This window comes from Sinohyriopsis cumingii, chromosome 3, assembly GCF_028554795.1.
Source record: "Sinohyriopsis cumingii isolate HCF-2022 chromosome 3, ASM2855479v2, whole genome shotgun sequence".
In the NCBI taxonomy this organism is placed as follows: domain Eukaryota; kingdom Metazoa; phylum Mollusca; class Bivalvia; order Unionida; family Unionidae; genus Sinohyriopsis; species Sinohyriopsis cumingii.
Window position 1 is genome coordinate 2,734,276 of NC_142963.1, and position 24,554 is coordinate 2,758,829.

At 36.3% G+C, this 24,554-nt stretch overlaps 1 protein-coding gene across 4 annotated transcripts in view; it reads left to right on the forward strand.

Annotated features, from left to right (window-relative positions):
* LOC149802350 (cGMP-dependent protein kinase 1-like) overlaps positions 1-24,554 on the forward strand; it is a 383,724-nt gene that overhangs the window by 171,861 nt on the left and 187,309 nt on the right. For all 4 annotated transcript variants that reach the window (XR_016420027.1, XR_016420026.1, XM_089951577.1 and 1 more), the window contains exon 2: positions 16,199-16,365. Coding sequence is in view for 2 of the 4 variants with exons in the window: in XM_089951577.1 (XP_089807703.1) it covers positions 16,199-16,365 (167 nt within the window). In the remaining 2 variants the exon portion in view is untranslated. The remainder of the gene's footprint in view (positions 1-16,198; positions 16,366-24,554) is intronic.

A 24,554-nucleotide genomic window follows, 5' to 3' on the forward strand; every position in this document is an offset into this window, starting at 1 on the left:
TTAAAACTAAATCAAACATCTACTCTTTTCCGCTTGTTAATCTATATCAGTCAAGTTGTCGACACAAAATAGTAATACCGTTTTTGGAAGCAAGGATATACATGCTTGAACTTGATTTTTAATTGGTACTCCTGCGACCCATTTCATCTACAAAAGCATGCACAGTACATCATGTGTCATCAGTTCAATGCAATGTTATTTAGCCTTCTCATACAAATTAAATAACAAAGTTCTGAAGAGTTTTTTTTAAACATTGTTTAGAACATGTAAATGGGAGAACCAATTAATTATTTCTATTTCTAGAGTTTACATTATATGCTTAGCTTTTGTACCTTTCATGTATTTCCGTAATTAGGCTTACCAGATTTGAGCTTTCAAAAACGATTACACTCCGGAGAGTGGGTGTATCTCTGTATCAGTACCTGCACAGAGAATTAAGGACACATCGGGAATTTTTTTTTTACGAACGACAACTCTACATAATACAGTTGCAGCATTTTAAATAAGTGATTATGATTTTATTGACTTAAAGATACTGTTTGCGTATTTTAAAAGAATTCTGGTACATAAGCTTCTATGGAAAACTTGCAAGCATCGAAGAGGTCAAATAAAGTTAAAAACTTTGTTTTAATTATACCCTTGTACGGTCAATATGGCAAAGGTTTGGTTCTGCGAAGTTGACCAATTCTACACATTCGAACAGAAAAAGTAACATACACTTTCCTCGACTTATAGCGAATGTAAAAGTTAAAGCATACATATTAGGGTGGGGTGGCAGTTGGGAAGAAATGAACAGGATCGAAGTGGAAGCACATGCAACCATGAGGACAGTTTGTTTGGACATATACCAATATAGTATATTTAAGATATGTGTTACACTGGACAACAAATTTTTACAAAAGTCATGTTACTGAAATAAAATTAGTCAATTCTTATCAATTTTTATGTGCTGAACACGAATATGACAGTCAAATTGCAAAATTGGCTCTAGTTTTTTTGTAATCTGCAAGAAATTAATGTTTACATAACGAAATGCATTCCAATAGTAAAAGGTCAACTGTAATAGCCTACCTATAAAAAATCAAGTCATTGACTACATCTTAGATTTCTTCGCCTGTCTCTTGTACAGCTGTTCGGGAGCATCTCTGAGGAGTGTCCAGCAGTAGTCAGCCAGCATTGTAGTGGACCATTTTCCCTGGTATCTTTGTTCCATTGTTGCGATATCTTGATGAAAACGTTCGCCGTGTTCATCACTAACAATACCACAGTTGCTAGGAAAGAAATCCAAATGGGAATGAAGGAAGTGAATCTTTAGAGACATATTGCAGCCAAGTTTCTTATACTTCATCAACATGTCTTCTACTAGTTCCTTATAGTTTTCTGCCCTAACATTTCCGAGGAAGTTTGTAGAAACTAGGCGAAAAGCATTCCATGCTTGTTTCGCGTCACCTTCCAGCAAGTTGTTGAACCGGTCATCTTTGAAAAGCTCTCGAATCTGAGGACCCACAAAAACTCCCTCTTTAATCTTTGCTTCGCTGAGTCGAGGGAATTTTTCATGCAGGTATCGGAATGCTGGCAAAGTCCGGTCAATGGCTTTCACGAAGTTCTTCATCAAACCTAGTTTGATGTGAAGGGGTGGTAGCAAGATTTTCTGAGCCTCAACCAGAGCTGGGTGTTGGATATTCTTCTCTCCAATGGCTACATTCTGCCTGTGAGTCCATTCCTTCCTCATGTAGTGCATTTCCCTTGCTCGGCTATCCCACTCGCATAAGAAACACATGTATTTTGTATATCCTTGCTGCAGTCCCATTAAAAGGGCAACTACCTTCAAATCACCACAGAGGTGCCAGCTGTACTTGTTATACTCAATGGAATTCAGTAGCTGCCTTAAGTTATCGTATGTCTCTTTCATGTGGACAGCATACGCTACTGGAATAGATGGAAGAATGTTTTCATTGTGCAAAAGCACAGCCTTGAGACTCAGTTTCGAAGAGTCCACAAATAGTCTCCATTCTTGTGGGTCATGAGTGATTTTTAAAGCATTCATGAGGCCCTCAATATCGGAACAGAATATCATATTACTTTCCTTTCTGAAGAAAGGCTCCAATTGCTGGTGGCGCTTTCGATATGCAGTAATTGTGACATCTTCTTCTAGAAGATTCCATTGTTGGAGTCTTGATCCTAGCAATTCTGCCTTGTTCTTTGATAAGTCCAAATCACGAATCAGGTCATTTAGTTCTTCCTGTGTTATTCTGTGTGGGGTTGATGATGCACCACAGTGAAAATCTGGATCACTGCATGCTGATGGACCAGGAGAAGAACAGGTCGACTCACCTTTGTCTTCGTCAGATGAATCAAGAGAATATTCTGCTGGAGGTTCTGGAATAGGAAGTCCCTCACCATGTGGAACTGGTCTCAATGCAGACGGAATGTTTGGGTAGACTATTCTCGACTTCTTTCGCTTCGTTATTCCGCCGGAAAGAGGAGGAACCAAGCAGAAGTAACAGTCATTTAGGTGGTTGCTTGGCTCTCTCCACACCATTGGGACTGCAAACGGCATTGATGACCTTTTGCAATTCAACCACTGTGAAAGCTGTGTTGTACATGTAGCACAGCATATATGCGGAGCCCAAGGCTTGTCTTGGTCACCAACCTTGCATCCGAAGTAAAGATGATATGCCTTCTTCACTTGAGAATTGATACTTTTCTTCTGGTTGGCAAATGTCACTTCCCCACAAATATAGCAAAAATTGTCCGCGGTATTAACACACTTTCGAGGCATTACTGTTCTTTATTGTACGTAAATGGATAAAATAATAAGTTTTATGTAACAGTAGCTTGAACTGTCTCGCACAACGTCTAAAATATTTTAAATGCTGAACCTATCTGATTGGGCTTTATATAGTACACTGCTTACGTCAGCTTCAGCAGCCGCCTGGCATTAGTATAATAGGCCTACACATGTCTAGTACACTGCTGACGTCAACTTACTTCAGCAGCCGCATGGCATTAGTATTGCATTGCATCAGAAAATGATGCAATCAACTGTGGATGATGTGAGCATGATGGTATTATGCAATGTTACATCATTATTCCGGATGTTGCTGCAGTCCTACTGGAGAAATTTACACAGTGAAACATAGAAAATGAGGTATATGAATATCTTCAAAACGAGAGCCAATACAAATTTTTCACGGTTATATTCGTGTTCGGCACACCAAAATACTACAGATTAGGGCCTTTTCAAGTCAGTAATGATTTCACTGTTGACCAGTGTTATCGTCAGTATCGATTTAGGAAAACTACATGGTGATTATATTTTTTTAAAACTATTTCTGAAGTTGATAACTGAAGTTGATGCTACCATCCAAGGTGTAGAGAGGTGCATTTCTGATGTGAAATCATGGATGACATGTAACAAGCTGCAGATGAATGATGATAAAACTGAGGCCATTCTGATCACAACACAAAGACTTTCTCAGTCACATCCTTTACCTCAAACAATAAATTTCAGCAGCAGCAACATTAAATTTACACAATCAGTACGAAACCTAGGTGTTACTCAGGACAGTACTCTCACATTGCACCGACATGTCATGAACATATGCAAGGCTGCATATCTTGAGCTGAGACGCATCAGCTCCATTCGCAAATATCTTTCAGTTGATGCCACTAAAACATTTGTGTGTTCATTAGTACTTTCAAGACTAGACTATTGTAACTCAATTTTGTCTGGTTCATCTCAATATCTGCTCCAGAAACTTCAAAAAGTTCAAAACACAGCTGCTCGGATCATACTTAGAGTACCACGATCAGAGCTCACCTCCCCGCTGTTCTGTACCCTACACTGGCTATCCATTCGATCCAGAATCAAACACAAAATTTGTTCTCTGTGCTACGTTTCACTGTTGGACTCTAGTCCAACATACCTATCCGACCTCACCCATGTGTACACACCAGCAAGATACTTACGCTCCTCTTTTGACAATCGTATACTCATTATTCCCACTATGAAAACAAAGTCATATGGACAGCGTTCTTTTGCATACCAGGGCTCAGCAACGTGGAATGAATTGCCCACGTAACTTAGACACAAAGACACAGTGATCACATTCAAGAGGGATCTCAAAACTCACTTACTTCGACTGCAAGAACAAACTTAAAGACCTAATAATGTTTCCTACCTTAATTATTCTTAGCATGTTTTTTAATGTTTTCTAATTTCATGGTGTTTGTTTTTGTAATCATATCATTATATGTTTTTTATCTTACAGGTGTTGTCTAATGTTGTAAAGCGCTTAGAGCTTCTAAAGATTAGGCGCTATACAAAGTCCTCATTATTATTATTATTTCTAAGTAATAAAATATATTCAAATGCGACCGCTTCGGTGGCCTAGTGGTTAGAGCGTCCTCCTCGGATGCGGGAGGTCGTGGGTTCGATCACCGGCTGAGTCATACCAAAGACTTACAAAAATGGTACTAACAGCTTGCGTACATCATTAAGAGGTTAGGGTTAGGACTGGTCGGCCTGGTGTCAGGATAATGTGACTGGGTGGGACATCATGCTACATGTCTGATATCACTAAACTGCCACACTGCAGACATCGTTAAAAATCCAAATCTCTCTCTCTCTCTCTCTCTCTCTCTCTCTCTCTCTCTCTGTCTCTCTCTCTCTCACGCACACACACACACACACACACACACACATTCAAATGCGTGTGATTATCGGTAGTCGCTAATATTGTTTGTCTTCACGGATACACGTGCACGTTTGCTGAGATTTCTACTAATACGCTAGGGACGACTACGCATGCACCAACATTTATATATGGTGAAAGTCAGGACAAAAATAGGTCAGATTTTCTATCTTCTCTATTTATTACAGTTTGCTACAGTCTAATTCTCGATTATATTTTTAAAAGTAAATAAACAGACTTTATATGATGAATTAATTGATTGGTCCTTGTCAATCAGAATTCAACAAAATACCAAACAGTCCCTTGAAACAATTTAAAGCATTTCTGAATTACGAGAGGAAATGCACAATAGACTCCTACAGATGTTTAAATTGAAGAGTTGGAAATTAGGCATTTCACGGATACTCGCAGCAGATTGAAGTCTCGGACTGAATGAAACAGTATTTAATTGCTCCGTTCACAATGTGCACACAAGATTTTTGATAAGGGATTAAATCTGCTTCGAACTGACGCATTTTAATGATGGGCGTAACACATTTTTCTTCTTGGAACCGCAAACCCATTTTTTACACATACATAATTAAATGGGTTTTGCAAAATCCTACACGAAACGTTATATATATCATCCATCAACGTTTCCTACGCCTCGGCCAAAAAGCGGACTTTTTTTACAACCTCTATCGACCAGATACGTGCTAATAGACAATAAATCAGACCTAAACCACAGACGTTTCTACGTCTCTTTCAGTACCGAAATTTGCTATTGCCTCTTGTTATTTTCGTCAAATCAAAGGAATAGTGTGTTCAATGTTGACAGACTAACCAAATTTCTGCATTTGTTTTAAACTTTATTCTCTATCTCTTGTCAGATGTGTAGTTAGTGACTGTTACAGCTTATTTCTGAAGAAAATAAAGTGCTTAAGGCACTGGAAACGTTAAACGCTAAACTACGAGGCATATGGTGAAATGACTTGTTGATATTAAAAGTAACATTACACAATGTCCACTTTAACAATTCAAAATAATATCGAGTATTAAGATACATTATCCGTGTATTCACTTATGAGGCGCCATTAAATTTCATGCCTTTACAGTTTGAAAGTTACCATTCACAGGTCGAGAATTACCGTGAATCCCTTCGCTAGAGATCGCTCTCGTGAACGGACCGCGTTATTTTTAAACAAGGAGACTACTTCTAGTTGATGTGAAATTCAACAGATGAAATCGAAATCCTCGCCATATTAAATGGAACTTTTATCACAAACAGTTACATGCAACGTGTGAATTAGGAATTCTCGGCATATGATATTGAAATTTAAATCACCGCTGTGTAATTCAAAATATACACCGTAAAATGTCGACATAGGAAATAGAACTTTAAACTACCACTGTATAATTCAACATATAAAATCTGAAATCTCGATCTAGAAAATGGAACTTTAATGACATTCAATTTGGTTCAACACTTGATATTGGATTTTTCGACATACGACATCGAAATTTCAACTGCAACTTTCTCATTGGACCAGCTTTTGTCCGCTACGGCGCCTCATACTAAGATGCGTTTTTTTCTTCACTTCTTGTGAATACGGTGTGGGCTCCAAAATGTCTCTTACAGCCTTAAAATGCTAAATCTCTATTTTCCGCTGCCAAAGAACTAAAATGAAAGTTTAGATAATCTGATGGGCGGTTGATAATTGTTGATTGTTCTGCGTTAGATCTATCAAAACGTGGGCATATGTTTGAACCGCACGCATTTCATCAGCATTTCCTGGATGGGGTCTGGAAAGAAAAGTAATTCGATTGGTTAGGTTTTCACTTTCTGGCTGTAGGCGATTTACTCAGCAATTTTCTTCAGAAGTATTCCACTTCCTGTTTTTATCTTGTAAGATTAGATTAATCAGAATAAATCGGATGCAGACTTAGCTTTTGGTTCTTCTTATGAATTATTTCCTTGTCGAAGACTAACTTAAAATCAATTTATTGAAGAAAACTGTAATTTCGATGTTTTAACCCACACTTATCTCGTCCGTAGTATACGTGTACACGGTCAAGTCTATTGCAACTCAAAGTTTGTACTGATCCAAGACAGCACAAACGCATTATTACTCGATTAATTTGTCGAAAAAGAAAATAGAAAGAGGAAAACGAAGCAAATGTGGAACATGACCTTACAGATGATTCATTTAATATGTTAGAATATAGCTCGCAGGTGCCCCCCCCCCCCCCCCCAAGAAAACCGTGTAATTATTAAAAGCTATTTGTCACAACTACGTTTACGATTTTCAGAAACTCGTTGCAGGCCAATAGTATGATGTACGTTCAGTTAAATATGTGACTCGCCGACTGACAAATGTGACTCGCCGACTGACAAATGTGGCTCGCTGACACATTTCTGTCATTGTCTGATCACGTTTCAAGGAAATATAACTTGAAGCATCTTGGAAGCAACAACAGTTTTATTAATGAATTGCAAGAAGGATGCGCTTTATTTTGACGTAAACTCTTGATTTGCAGTGTTGACAGCTTTCCTTTCATTGTGTGAAAAGCTATCATAACTCCTAGCTACGCCCCCAGTGGCAGCTGATGAAACCTCTATGCACATCGTCAGGTTATTTAAAACTAGTTGGGATTTAGAAAAGATCTATTTCTCATGACCGAAGACTATATCCAAAACCTTAAATAAGTTTAGAACTGCAATTCATAGGTTTCCCATCGAAATTTGTAGGTGGGCTAATGCCCCATATAACGAAAGATATTAAACACTTTGTCGGTCAAGAAATGAATATCACTATCTTCTATATTGTTCTTATTTTCACGATGAAAGACGAAAATGTATTCTTCACTTTTACTACTTCGAGGACTAACGTTCATCAATGTAATCAGTTAATCAATACAGGTAACGTACGACTTAAAACATTTTTACAGATATTTAGATTCTGTTTTACACATGTTGTAAACCCTGTTAAGCATTAACGTTATATATATTAGTGTTCTTTTTCTTATATACCTCATATATTATAACCTTTAAAACTCGAGTGTAATAAAGTCTTGTCTTGTCTTGTCAGTCAACCTGTATTCAAATCCCAGGCTTTGAAATTTCGATCGTGTAGTAGTAGTAGTTAGCCATGACGCAGGTGCTCAAAGATCGACAGCAGGATCACATGATCACTGCCTTTTCTTCCAAAGGTGCTTAAGTACTGCTCTATGTACAATGTGATACCAGTTTCATCGAATAATAGTGGGTACAATTGGTTCCCAAGTTGTATAGGTGTTGTTTGTCCCGGATGAGGACCAGGAACCGCAACGGGTTTGTGCTTGAACAAAGTAGTACTGAGCATTCTGCTACCAATCACATATCGTTATAGGATATCAGATACACAGGTTATTAATTCTTCATTTTTTTGCACTTTTTTGTTTTATGAAATGGATATTAACCGAGTTTTTTTGTTTTAAATATTTTAACTTATACAAGCCAACGATTACTGCAGATCCCTCCAACTTAAATGCAGTTTTGGCCCAAAGCAGCCATTTGGAATCTCACACTGCGAAAGAAGAGCATTACTGTTAGGGACTGTCTTTAATGAAAATGATAGCTTTCGTATGTTTATATACATTTTCTTTGATCTCTCCGAAACACTGAAAAACACACCACAGTTTCCTGCGATAGAAAACTATTCCCAGGCTTTTATTGATCATAAATCAAATAGTGAAACGCATAACTGTTTTCTCTGTGCTCTCATTAATCACCGTCCTGCTGGTAAACGATTTGATGGAAAACGTTTATGAAGGGTCTGATTGTATTTTTTAAAAATCTCTCCTCAGACTGCGAAAGTGCAACGTTGATGAAAAGACAAAACAAAACAAGAAACAAATAAACACTTCCAACTGTTGGTATTTTACTGTGTGACAATCTTTTCGAAAATTCGCTCCTTTTTATGATCCTTCTTTCCATTTACCTACCGATCTTATCATGGATATTCTGTTTACCCATTTACTTGCGATGTTATGGTTGATATTTTAACCAGGTAGAACACGTGGTCGTATGTGTCTAAATAATTTTATTGTCGATTCTTTGGAGATAATTGTGTTCCCGCCGTTTTTTTTTAAACCATTATTATCTAAGACACTATAGCGAGTTTCCATTATTATCTAAGACACTATAGCGAGTTTCCATCTCTTAGTGATTGAAACAAATCAGTGTTCAGATTGCTAGAGACAAATCCCAAATTTGTACATGTAAAAGAGAATAAGTTTAACATACCCTTTTTTCAGGTTAATGTACCCGTGTTTCAATTCAGTGTACCCGTGTTTCAGTTTAATGTACCCATGTTTCAGTTTAGTATACCCGTGTTTCAGTTCAGTGTACCCGTATTTTCGTTTAATGAATCCGCGTTTGAGTTAATGCGTCATTTCTCAGTTTAAATGTACCCGTGTTTGAATTTAATGTATCCTTGTTTTAGTTTGATGTATCCTTGTTTCAGTTTAATGTACCCGTGTTTCAGTTGTATCTTTCCAACAAACTCTTGGAAATAGAAAATCATAATATTTGAGACTATCACTGTTCCATAATCATTATGGAATGCACACATCATAATTAAATAATATGGTTCGTCTGCATCAATTTTGATTTATGCAGAATTGCCCTCCAGTTCCAAAAATCTTAAAATGAAGGGACAGGATTGAATCCAGTAATAAGGGGACAGGACTGAATCCAGCACATAAAGGACAGGATTGCATCCAGTACATAAAGGACAGGATTGAATCCAGTACATAAGGGACAGGATTGAATCCATTGCTTAAAGGACAGGATTGAATCAAGCACATAAACGGACAGGATTGAATCCAGTACATAAAAGGACAGGATTGAATCCAGTACATAAAGGACACGATTGAATCCAGCACATAAAGGGACAGGATTGAATCCAGTACATAAAGGGACAGGATTGAATCCAGCACATAAAGGACAGGATTGAATACAGCACATAAAGGACAGGATTGAATTCAGTACATAAAGGGACAGGATTGAATCAAGCACATAAAGGGACAGGATTGAATCAAGCACATAAAGGACAGGATTGAATCCAGCACATAAAGGGACAGGATTGAATCAAGCACATAAAGGGACAGGATTGAATCAAGCACATAAAGGGACAGGATTGAATCCAGTACATAAAGGACAGGATTGAATCCAGCACATAAAGGACAGGATTGAATCCAGCACATAAAGGACATGATTGAATTCAGTACATAAATAGACAGGATTTGAATCCAGTACATAAAGGACAGTATTGAATCCAGTACATAAAGTACATGGTTGAATCCAGTACATAAATAGACAGGACTGAATTTATTACATACGGGACGGGATTGAATCCAGTACATAAAGGACAGGAATGAATCCAGTACATAAAGGACAGGACTAAATCCAGTACATAAAAGATAGGATTGAATCCAGTACATTAGCAGACAGGATTTGAATCCGGTACATAAAGGACAGTATTGAATCCAGTACATAAAGGACAAGATTGAATAAAGTACATAAATAGACAGGATTTGAATCCAGTACATAAAGGACAGTATTGAACCAAGTACATAAAGGACAGGGTCGAATCCAGTACATAAATAAACAGGATTGAATCCAGTACATAAGGGACGGGTTTGACTCCAGTACATAAAGGACAGTATTGAATGCAGTACATAAAGGATATGATTGAATCCAGAATAGACATAATTTGAATCCAGTACATAAATAGACAGGATTTGAATCCAGTACATTAATATACAGAATTTGAATCCAGTGCATAAAGGACAGTATTGAATGCAGTACATAAAGGATATGATTGAATCCAGAATAGACAGAATTTAAATCCAGTACATAAAGGACAGTATTGAATGCAGTACATAAAGGATATGATTGAATCCAGAATAGACAGAATTTGAATCCAGTACATAAATAGACAGGATTTGAATCCAGTACAATAATGGACAGGATCAATCCAGAATCAATAAGCATAGTAAACATTGGAGTCAATGCTAATAACATGTTTAAGGAAATCCAAATAAGTTTCCTTCCCTTTAGTTCCTGGTTCTAAAGTTGTAAATCTTTTTTCTGGTTTAATTTTCATCATGTAATGGCATTAATTAGTTACAAAGTTGGAACCGTCAGTCTTGACACATTGGATTCTGGGAGGGCGGTAGTTAAGAATTAAAAGTGTTGGCAATATTCAGCACTGGGTAGGCGCAATTATGTCGACGAAAGGGGCCAAATTTCAAATAAGAATAGTCATATACATGGTAATACTCAGAGTCGAACGCACACAAATAAGACAAATATACATAATTCTTTGTGGTTAGGCGTACCCTGTCCATTGCTTGACGGGATGTTTGCGCCACTACATCTGACATGATATGGCAAAGAAAAGTTGGTATTGTCAGTATGACATAAAAATATAGTAATTAAAAATAAAATAGGGATTTACATGGCATGCCAATGGGACATTTAAATATAATAATTATACAAAATATCGGTTTGTAATTGGCATGCGAATGTGACATCAGAATATGGTAATTGTTCAACATATCGGTGTGTAATTGGCAGGCCATTTTGACATCAACATATAGTAATTGTTCAACGTATCGTTATGTAATTGGCATGTCATTTTGACGTCAAAATATAATAATTGTAGAACATATAGCTGTGTAATTGGCATGCCATTTTGACATCAACATATAGCAATTGTCCAACATATCGTTATGTAATTGGCATGCCATTTCGACATCAACATATAGTAATTGCCCAACATATCGTTATGTAATTGGCACGCCATTTTGACATCAACATATAGCAATTGTGGAACATATAGGTGTGTAATTGGATTGCCATTTTGACATGAACATATAGCAATTGTTCAACATATCGTTATGTAATTGGCATGCCATTTTGACATCAGCATATAGTAATTGTAGAACATATAGGTGTGTAATTGGCATGCCATTTTGGCATCAACATATAGTAATTGTTCAAAATATTGGTCTGTAACTGGCATGGCAATATGACTTCAAAATGTAGTCATTGTACAACATATAGGTGTGTAATTGGCTTGCCAATATGACATCAAAATATAGTAATTATTAAACATCAGTGTGTAATTGGCATGCCAATATGAATCAAAATATAGTAATTAAAAATAAAATTGGTGTGAAATAGCATGCCAATATGACATTTAAATATAGTAATAATACAACATATAGATGTGTAATTGCCATTCCAATGTAACATCAAAATGAAGTAATTATTAAACATCGGATGTAATTGGCATGCCAATATGAAATCAAAATATAGTAATAATACAACATAACGGTGTGTAATTGAATGGCATGTATATTATATTTCGATAAGTTGGGGTATGCAAATTTATTACAACATCTTGGTAATATCTGACGAGTGTCAGATTAGTTTTCATTGGAAATAAATGCCATACACCGATGCTAACCAGTTCAGTGCCGAAGCGATCTTCCCGTAATTACCATAGTTTTTATTTGGAATTACTCTTTGTGAGTCTTCTTGGTGCTAAACATTCTGTTTTCTTTGCTTTGCCTGCGAGCACTACGTTCTAAGATGCGATATGATATTTTAGAAGTAGTTTTTATATACACTTTTCTCTTCACTAGCCAAGGGTCGTAGAACCGCTGTTCAACGTTAGCTCTTTGCAGATGCAGCTATGAAAACAGTTTTTTGAACATGAGCCCTCTTGGGGATAAAAGAGCCTATGTACATCAGCTGGAGCATCGCTCGACCATTTCCGTCCATTCGAGAAATAATCTCAGATCTGGTTGTAGGTATACAATACACATACATTTAATTGGTTTCGCGAATCGCCTTCGGAGGAGAGCACTAAATATGTTGCGACAGAAAAATAGCAGACGTGTTCTAATACTCATTTTGTCCCCTTCCGCCGACATACCCTAACATGTGATCAAAGTAGTTCCGAATACAGTTCTCAGCTGTGGCAAATTGTATCAGAGGTTACTTTCTCGACTTTAGAGAAAAGGCCGAAATCAATTACCGAACAAAAGAGCTTGTTACGTGATCTGTTATTTATTCAATAAAGCGATTTCTACGATGTCCACACACCATTGACTCGAAATTAAAAGTTACACGAAATGTTTCAGTGGTAGAAACTTACGTGCTACATGTGTCATTGTTTACAGAGAAACCTATGGTTATTCCTAGCAGCCTCCCAGTTTAAATGCTACAAGGGGTCTGATTGGATCAGTTTCTTTCAGCTGTATCCAATCCGATATCGGAGCAGTACATACCGTTTCAACTAGCTACATGTTTCATAGATTGACGTAGGTCGACGACCTTTGGCAAGCGAAGACGATCCACTTTATCCCCTTTAGTTTTGTAAGGTTTATGGATGTACAACAGGCCTCTGTACCTCAGTGAGAAAGTATTTGCTGTGCGTCTCTAAGAGTTCTGGTTCTTTGTATTGTCATATAACATGTTCAATACATATTTGGTCATATTGGTTGCGTATTTTCTTAAAATTCTCCTCTTTCCCGACCCTCAAAGATGACAATAAAACAAGACGACAGCTCATTAAGTGTGATATGGTCTACAGCCAAAATGCTTCCGAAACAAATGTAGTCAAACTTCTGGGTCACTGAGAACGAAAATGATGCTTAAAATTGTTGATTGGCTCTAGTTTTAATAATATGATACTGAATCAGTATATACGACCCTTGACATGGGAATGACAGAGGATAAGTAAGTTATAAAGGGAAGGGATCTCAATTTAAACATGAAATGACTAAAATACATCTTTGATTGGATCTATGAATAGATCTATGACTGGGTTTAGGCAAAACAATGAACGATGCAATCTGAAGCTGGCATTGCGTCATACACGTTATGAATTACATCATGTTATTCCTAGAAGTCATGGGTGATGCAATCATAACTAAGCTTACTTCACTATGCTGATCAAATTGCCCTATATCAGCTCTAGAAATCATTCAGTATCGTGTCGTACTCTCTTATTTGTCACTGATTTTGCAAAAGAACACATTTCTGTTTGGCCAACGTGAGCAGCGATGCCTCGTACTTGTGTGAACAATGCACATAATTTCTGCTATGTTTGTGGTGAAGTGACTTTTGCATCACAAAAGCGCAGTATAACCACTATGGTTAAAAAAGCCCATCACCTTTATTTTGGCTGAAAACTTGGAGATCAGAACAAGAGGTGGACCCCACACATGTGCTGCAACACTTGTGCAACAAATCTTCGCCAGTGTTTGAACAGGCAAAGGAAATCTATGCCTTTTGCAGTGCCAATGATTTGGAGAGAGCCAACATATCATATCAGCAGTTGTTACTTCTGTATGGTGCCTCCAGTTGGGAAAGGTGTGTCAAAGAAGAAAAAGTGGACTGTACATTATCCAAACATTCCATCATCTATATGCCCAGTACCCCACAGAGAAGGACTGCCGGTTACTGATGCACCAGAATCATTCTCACTTGAGTTAGACGAGGAAGAAAGTAGAGCACTACAAACGCAGCCTTTTGAACAATGATCGTGCAGTCGTTCACTTCCCTGGAATATAAACAATGCTCAATGACGAACCAACAAGTTCTTATTCAAATATTTAAATGCATTTATAGTTGCTGTAAGTCATTGTTATGCTGTAATTAACATTGCTATCGATCGTTAACTTGTTTTTATCCGTCATCTCTCTTTCCCATTTCCGTTGTTCGGTTTCACTGTAAACTGCACCATCATTCATATTATGAAATTATAGGAACTAAATGCCCAAAGTCATCGTTGCATTGATATTCGTTTATTTCACAGCCGTATCTTGATACGAGTTTCTATTGGTCAATCAATCGATCACTCGATCAAGATGCAATACACTGTGGTAAAATTGATATGCTGACAGACCAATCAACACAGAGAGAGAGAGAGAGAGAGAGAGAGAGAGAGGATGTGTTGAGGAGACTTGCCATAAGTGCATCTTTTTATTGCACGTCTCTGTTTCACTTTTGGTCGATTAGTATTATGTCTGACCAATCTACAGAGTGAGAGAGAGAGAAAGAGGGGGGACGATTATGGTGAAATTGCGTACTGTATCATACTTTTATTCGTGTAGAAAATGTCGTTGATAATTAATTATTGGAGATTCGTCAGTAATCTTGAGAGTATAGAAGCGTTAACCTACTGTGGAAAATATATACGTATTAAAAACAGATTCACATTGACATAGCGGATATACCCGTGGAACTTCAGCACTTCTTCTCTTATTTTCAAGTTTACGATCGAATTCGCATTATCTTGTACTCTTCTTCCTTGGCCAAGGTACATCCCAGGTGCACAGTTTATAAATAAATTAATGCACGCAGAGAACAAACACAGTCAGTGAGAAAGATGGTGGAAATAGCGTGTTTATGGCACGCAGCTAATTTCCAAGACCGTATTATTTTAATAAGCCTCTACTGGAGACTGATTTATTATTTAATGTAAATTCCCAGCTGATGCAGCTAGTCTCGTACAGTTCTTTTAATCAATAATATATCCACCATGCGTTAAATTTACGTATATTTTCTACCAATCCATGTACGCGCTGAAGCACTCCTCTTGACCGTTACATTTCAGAGCTGACATGACAGCCGAGCACCAGTTTTTTGTCTAGCACGTGTACTAACTATTATAACCTATTAAGTGTGAAATAGACTGGTTTCAAAGTCAGTACACACGGTCTTCATTAAATCATCGTTCTTGGGTTTGGTTGCTGTTAGAACAATGAAGTGGGTGCTATAAACCAATTTTCACACAGTTAACTATAGAACACATGAACGTTTTTCTTCCAAATACACCGATCGTTGACTTCTTCCGAATCTTACAGTGGCACAACTATTGGGAGGCTTGACTCGCATATGTAGATAGTTTCCATGGACTTGAAGCCATTAACTCCCATGACTCCGAAAGCATATAGTGTAGAAATGTTAGATATTCCGTTTAATTTATTTGTTGTATGCCTCATAAAAGTGTCTACAAAATGTGAAAATTATATTTGTAGGAATGTTAGGAATTCGCATGCCTTATCTGTCGGGCAAACATAAAATGTGTCTATCATAAGTGTGAAGGAAAACCATGATGTTAGTGAAGTAGCTTACATGAAATAAATAAATTAATAAATATATAAACAAATCTGGAGCACAAGAATTATTATTAGCGGATCGACACGTACACATACACACATTAGCGGATACACACATGCACATATATACATTAGCGGATAGACACATACACATATACACATTAATGGATAGACATATAAATAGACACATTAGCGGATCGAAATACAAATATACACATTAGCGGAAAGACACATTATCGGATGGACGCGTACACATGGACACATTCAAATAATAATAAGTTTGTTGTGTTTTTCCAAAGTTTCACAGATGACATAAAATTTATTGTCTCTGTTCTTTTCAGCTCAAAAGAATTGATAAAGCGAGCGATTTTGGACAACGATTTCATGAAGAATCTCGAGATGGGTCAGATTCGCGAGATCGTGGACTGCATGTACCCCGTGGATTATACCAAAGACAGCCTAATAATCAAAGAAGGCGACGTAGGTTCGCTGATGTATGTCATGGAAGGTAAGGTTGATAATTATTTCTTTGGTGGAAGGGGTGGTAACGTTGCTTAACGTGTGTATCTCTTACTTAGTAGTTGGTGTGGTGGGTCGGTTTTCCATCTTCTACTTTTATGTTTAGTGACTGGAAGTCTCAGGAAGAGTAGAATTATGTTCATTTGTAGATTATCAACAGATCGGCTTCGGTCAAGCTAAAATACACCATCTTCATTTGTGTCCGCAAGCCATACTGTTCAATCTTACTGAAGAGTAATCATCCATCAATGAAAATATTACATGTGCACCAGTCTCCACGTCGAACAAAGTCTTACTCGAAAATGACAAATCTTTTTGAAGGGGTGGGGGAACGGGAAAAACAGAAAGTCTACCATAAAACAGGTTTGACTCCTCCTTTTGACCACAGCAGAAAGATTTGTTTCCTGTCACATTGATGGAGTCCTATGCTCACTTTTTTTCCATTACAACACAGAACAAAGACATTGTACATAGCGTACTTGCCCATGAATGAGAAAGTGTTTTGTATTATATAAAATATATGAAGGTTTCGGAAATGCCACAAAGAATTTAAGTCAATTAGTAGTGAGTATTTAGAGAAACATTAAATTTCGTATTATTGCCCCCCAAAAAACGAATTAAAATTCCTATAGAGAATTTTGCATATACCTTTCCTGTAGGACACAGAAAGAAGTGAAGTCCCTAGAAAAAACAACGAACAGAGGATGTGAAATTTAAAAAAAAATAGACAAAAAAGTCATTGAGTAACTATAATAATCAACTTGGACGGGAATCGGAATAAATAATCTAGATAAATTATGGCCGGGTGTTCTTCATTTTTGGCCCATGGCTGAAACATTTCTCATATAAATAATTTGTCGACCTTTCAAAATACACACACACACACACACACACACACAGAGGTAGGCCTTTCAAAACGCAAACACACACAAAATCATCGAGTTAAACAATGCTGTTTACTTAATATGTAGGCGTTTCAAATCGCGATTACACACGAACTTACCGAGTTAAAAAAATGTTAACATAATTTGAATCTCATGTCACGAATTAATGCAGATCACCATGTCTATCTTTACTATCTGTCGGGTACCGTATGCATTTATTTCCGTTCGTTTTTAATTAAACAATCCCCAAAATTCACACACAATTTTATAACATCCGTGGCAGGTACAGTTGTTTATTAAAGTATGTCTGATTGGTTACCACTATTGTAATTGTTTTAAGCAGAGTAAACTATAGCTGTGGTCAGAAAATACTCAAAATGTTCTCGCACCCTGCTGCATTTTCCCGCATTTCCATGCAGTGCAGAGCATTGTATTCAGTCAGCTTTTTCATTTGTTTTCAGTATTTTGGTAGGTTCAGCTCCAATCGTTTTCGGTATCTCTAATTAGATCCAAGTTAGTGAAAACAGTTGTGTAATTGCCTTTCCTTCCGACTTAACAGTTTTCCAGATCTACGCAAAAGTATTATATGGGCGCCTCAACCTGTTCTTGTTCCTTGCGAGGCAGAGGGGTGCATCAGTGCCGTCAACAATCGCACTCATTTAGGATGATAAACGATTTCAAAGTTGAACACAAGAATAGAATTAATTCAAGTCTCTCAATGAATCCCTCCGTGAATCTCTCAATGAATCCCTCTGTGAATTTCTCTCTATAATCCCTCCGTGAATCTCTCAATGAATCCCTCCGTGAATCTCTCAATGAATCCCTCCGTGAATCACTAGAACATTCTTCATGACTTCATTTTTTTCTTTATATTGAGTATCTATAAAAATGCATTGTCGAGACACTGTCCAATTAAGTCTGTAACTTAAGTTGCTTCCTGCATAGTCTGCAAGTATTGGATTACGGAGTTACGACCCATTAGCAATTATATTAACACGGAAACAGGATAGAACCATCATTAAAGGAAAAAAGAAACGGTTACTTTGATTCAAAGATATCAGAGCCAGAGACAGTTCGACCTTGCACGATGCTACACGTTTTCATGGTTCTTTCTTTGAAAAAAAATTAATTGCATTAGAGTTAAGTAAATAAATTCTGTTCCATTGTATTTTTGTTGTTTTATATAGACCATACGTAAATATAGCATAGATACGAAGATAGAGTAGAGAAACGTCTTTATTCTTAGTCCAACAGGATCAAAAGAGTCCTTTCTGCCAAATTCTTCTTCATTTTGTAATTTTCAGATTAATCTGTCGGTAGAGAAACTGATACAAAGAAAATTTGCTCTTAAGATTTCTGCCAAACTATTCCCATATCTTTAAAATCACACATATAATATTGTCTTTATCGATCATAGAACATATTGTACATCAGATTTCATTTCACATATGGCCATATAAATTAACCCTCATCCAGATGATGCAAAACTCGGTCAGGCTAATACTGCACAAATGTCGCTTCCTTAATCACCACCGTGGTTATTAACCCACCCACATCCACCCACTTCTTTGGTCAATTTAGAAAGACCGCTACCATCCTTCTGGTTTTTCAGAGTAAATTCAGTGGTCATGCGTCATCGTATACAGATGGTTGCGCGTTCCTGTATACACACAGTTCATTGTAACTTTCGTTGCTAGACACCACGGCAATATCTTGAGCCATTTGCCATGTACAGCCTCCATGTTTTCGTATGGAGGAAATTACAACCCCACTGAATTTTTTTGTACTTTTTCGAAACCTTTAAAAAATTAATTTCATGGTGTTTCGGATTCTTTTCAACATGGAAAGTCTTTCAAAACTTTGACATCCCGTAAACATTCTAAGTCTTACAAAATCATTATTTGCTCACAAAATCTAGAAAAATTATTATTTTCTGTTGTCCTGTTCATATTGGTATTGAGGGTGGTGAAAGAACAGACAAAACAGTCAAAGCTGTCATCAGTCACCCGTATAAGAATGGAAGATTTCCCATAGTGACTCTAAATATTACATACTTATCACGTTCAATCTACTTGGCAAAGTATGTGGAATGAAAACTCGGCAAGCTTGTTTCCTATTTTCATGGCAAATTACTGCTGCATGACTAATACGTAAAATAGTTTTAAAGAAAGAAATTGTTTCAACTTTTTAAACAAGTTCAGTATTTGTCTACAAACTTATATCGTATCATTATAAAGTTTTGTAACATCTGCCAGTCTTTGCTATTGTTGAATTTATTAACCGTCAGTGAAATGTCGTCTACGTATGACCACCGATTAGTCGTTTCCATCCGTGAATCTTACGTGCGGGTTGTTGGACTGCAACCATGTGCAGTTCAGACTTAGGAATATTGAAAATTATATACTTTCTTTAAGTGTGCAATTTTGGAATGTGTCTGATTAATTCAAAATGTCTTGAAGTAAATGCTTGATCTGTATTTTATTCTTTGTCATGGCCACATATGTATTTGTGGACAGACATTTGTTCCAGTGTTAAGAAACGCTATTCTCCCCCCCCCCCCCACATCTAACTACAACCAGTTATAAAATATAAAGTGCAAAAGGTGCAATGGAGCTGATTTAAGTTTAATATGGCGTATTTATTTGAATGTAGTGAGCATTAAAGCGCCCCCTCCCATCCTTGACTGATGTATATTTTGCCATAAAAACTTGAAAACAGATTTAGTTGGAATCAGAGCCACAAGGAACTTTATTTTATTACACTCTTTTGGCAAGAAAGCCCCTCTCATCACCCAATACATCTATGAATTGTTTTTTTGAAACCGTTCAAAGATATGAACGTAAATATAAAATTGACAAGGACATGATGCTCGTGAAAGGAGAGTTGTGTTAATTTCAGCTTTTTAAACTCGACTAAGTCAACATAATAAAATACTTTGGTCTCATGTGTGGCGGGTGGGGGCATTGTGACCTAGATGTTTGCGAGTCGGAATCAGAATAAAGCGGGTTGAGTTTTGAATCCTGGCCATACCCGGTTTTGGTTGAATGCTGTGTTTTCTTTCTGGGCAAGGCACTTAGCTTCAATTGCATGTTCAAGGCACGGTTCTTCATTCAACGGATCTCATCTGTAGCGATCAATATGGATACATTTATGGAACTAAGAAATACATACATATCAGTTTCCTGTGCAATGTTAAGGTCTTCAGTTCTCTTAGGATTCAATATTTTTCAAGTTATGTTTGCAAGACAAATAAAAACATTCTATAAAACAAATTACAAAAAATATTGTCTGTTCTAGTTCGGAATGTAAGGTAATTAATCGTTCTTTCATCTATAGTTGCATAAAATGCCACAAAGACTTTAGTTGATAAAGTGTTTTGGCAAGTTCGTTATTTCTGTTTGGGTAGCTCTAATATGATCCAAGTTACCAACAGCACTTTTGTAATTATTTTTCCAAGCCTGACTCATGTGTTTCGGCTCATTGAAGTAGATACTATGAGCGCTTTAGTTAGATAAATTGCTTTTAGAGAGATCACTGAAGTAGATAACATGAACGCTTTAGTCAGTTAAATTGCTCTTAGCGAGTTCACTGTTATAAGTAGATAATATGAATGTTTCATTCAGTTATATTGCTTTTAGTGAGTTCAAAGAAGTAGATAATAAGCGCTTTAGTCACTTTGATTGTTCTTTTCACTGACATAGACAATATCACTTCTGTCTGTTAAATCGCTGTTTTCGAGGCAGGCGGTGCACCATTACGAAATACTAAGTGCAATTATGGAGGCAAGCGGTGCATCATAACCACCGATACTAAGGGTAACAGTTAATCATTACTCATTCAATAGGTACAAATGTACAACAATATATTGCACTTTTGGGAAGTTGTATTGTATTTTATAGTAAACATATATTTTTTATTATTCACTGCTATGTATAGTGATTTCAGTAATACAGATTAGTGTAGATATATTTTGTATTATTCACTGCTATGTATAGTGATTTCAGTAATACAGATTAGTGTAGATATATTTTGTATTATTTATTGGTATGTATAGTGATTTCAGTAATACAGATTAGTGTAGATATAGTTTGTATTATTTACTGCTATGTATAGTGATTTCAGTAATACAGATTAGTGTAGATATATTTTGTATTATTTACTGCTATGTATAATGAACACAGGACTACATTAAAGTCTACAGATTTTTAAAAATTATTATTTTAGTTTGTATAATGAATACAATTATGTATTATAGCGAATATAATTTTTTTTATTATTCACTGCTTTATATAAAGAATACAATATTACATTGTAGTGTACTTATATTTTTTTGTTATTTACTCTTTTATAGGATTATCGAACTTAATCATTTGCCGGAGCTCAATCGCTCGGCCCTTGATCGTTTTTTTTAGAGCAAACAAGAGCAATTCATCATAATCGTTTTCACAAACAAAAAATAATCCCACTAATTAAACATACTAAAGGATTTCATCGTTCACATCAAAACATTTTATGCGAGGTTAATTCTTTATTCAATAATAAATTTGCGAGAGTAGTAAGTGAGTAAAATTTATCTATTATTCTATTTTTGAATAACTGAATTTTTATATTTGACACGAATCATGGAGTCGCGTAGCCTAAAAATAGATTCCACATTGTGCATGATTGACCGTATAATCGATAATAAAGTTACACGACTTACTGAATCTTGTTAAATATGATGCTCAGTTCTTAGAATTACAGATGATTATAAAAATAAATAACAGAACTGTATTTTACTAATTATTTACAACAACAAAAAACGCCAGAGCAAACATGGAAGTATGAATACTTAAGTAAAGAAGTTCCTTTCTGGTGTTATAAACTAATAACTTCCAGTTTGATGCGCATCTGGTACGATTTGAACCAAACTAAATAAAGGTTTGACACAAATGTATATTTATAATTAATATACCTTTAATTGTTATGTCATGTTATTTAATGACACAGTGGAAAATAATCTTCATTAATGGTGCTAATAAAACAGACTTTGCACTTTCAGATAGTTTTTGATGTTCAAAAGAAAACAATCTCTCAGAGGGGTCCTGCCAGTATCAATCAGTGGTTGCGTTGCGGAACGTCTTTCATTTTCGGGAAATGTGAATCTCTGATGCTATAAACTTGTGTGTGATTATAATCTTTGACCTTTTGTTGGCTTTCAATTTTTATATGATGTATGGAGAAGCCTTCCTCTGTATGTGGACTTAATCTGTTGTTAATTTTAGTTAGTTCGCTCTGACTTTATGCCATAATGATGTACCAAACAGGTGCGGGCTACACCTTCAATAAATCCGTTCCAAGCTAAAGCTAACAGTTCAGCTTTTACATTTCTATTAGCCAACGCGTTATGAATAGTTGCTAATTATAGCAAAGGTGCTTAAAATAACAGTGTAACTTACATATTATTCAAGAAAATTAATTTGCATGCAACTATTTCCTCCGTTTAGTTTTTTTTTATTATAAAAAATATTCTTGGAGCAATTAAGTGTTATACTATTTGACTTTTTTAAATTTATAAATCTGCAGCTGTCCTTCAAGAAAACGTTTGATGAACGTTTGCTGAAGATAAATTCCTGTCTTATTTTTGGAGTCACTCATAAATCACTTCAACACAGTTATACTAGGTTCAAATGAAGAAAGGAATTTGAAGATTTTATCATTTGCCATCTATGTGCCAAGTTCGAATGGGTCATTTCGTGTGGAATCAATTAAGAGCAAAGAATTGTTTCACTGTACCTTTATTTTTTGGTGGCACTATGAAGAAGGGTTTTTTGGCGGGGTGGGTGGGGTGGGGGCGGGTGCTGATTGGTTGTCGTAATATGAAGAAGATTTTCTGGGGTGAGTGTGTAATAATACGAAGGCGTTTTTGTAACTTAGTGTGAAGAAATTTGCGCTGCTGCCTCTGTCTGTCATGGAGTGCTTTAGTCAGTCAGTCAATCAATAGACAATCTATCCATCTTTGTTTCTTTTGGTCTTTGCATTTTCTCGTTCCCATCGCTCTTTCATTTCATCCCTCTATAGTATCGTGGATAGGCTATTTGACTGAAGGTTTTCGGTTGACATATGCAGCAATTACTCTACAGTTAAACAGACAGACATACATATATATTCACAAATATCTAGAGTTTAATATATTTAAACAAAAGTTTTAAATACATGCCCTGCAAGTAGAACGCATCTCATATTCACAGTACGTAGTAGGGTATTCTCCCAGTCTCAAATTATTAGCCTTTGCTTTTTATTTTTACCCCGTGGAAATTTCTTGAAGTTTGATTCATTTAACAAGACCAGAAACGGCTGATAACAAACGACAACTTAACTCACATAGACAGCGGTTAAACTTTGCTTGCATAAATATTGATCACAAAGAAGAAAACGTCTTGCATTTTACCTTCTAAACATAAATTGTTGACCTACTTGATTGATATATGCCAAGGTTATTACTCATGCATTATAATGGGAACAAGATTATCGCTGACGAACGTCAGTATTAGCTAATCTGGGGTTTGCTGTAGTAAAATAGTACATGACTATTGGATTTGTTTCCCAGAAAAATGTGTTTTTAATATGTTAAGCTGAATTTTGGCAGAGATTATTAATTTTTTTATTCTTAATTCCAACGAATCGTATAATTCTGATGAATCTAATAATTCCGACAATCATCTTCGATTAAGAGGTCCAATAACTAAATGTATTGTAGAATTTGTTGTAATTGTCAACAGAAGAATGCTAGATTGGGGTCTTGACTGTGATATATTTTTAATTCACGATACGTGCATAGCCACAGATCATCATGCTGTGTGCAGAACTGTTAATAATGCAGCTGCAACGTATTGTAATCCTCGTCTTCACACATTTCCATTTACACCCTCGTCTTCACACATTTCCATTTACACCCTCGTCTTCACACATTTCCATTTACACCCAGGTCTAAATGCGGAGCTGAGAAATCATTAGCCTATCAACTTGAAGTAGATATACTATTCAAAGCAGGCTGTGAATCGCTTCTGCAATTGCCACAACAAATATAAAACATTAATACTAAATTAATTTCTGTGATGAGGGATGTAGTCTTTTAGGTCTTACCATGGAAAAAAAGTTTAATCCCAACACAAAACCCTCTTGGAGGCTTGATGTTAAGAAAGCTCACAATCAGGCTCGATAGTTTCGGAAACAGTGGATAGAAAATGGAAGGCCGCGAACGCTTGTCAGTGAATCTTACAAGTAAATAAAACTGCAAAACGGGAATTTAGAT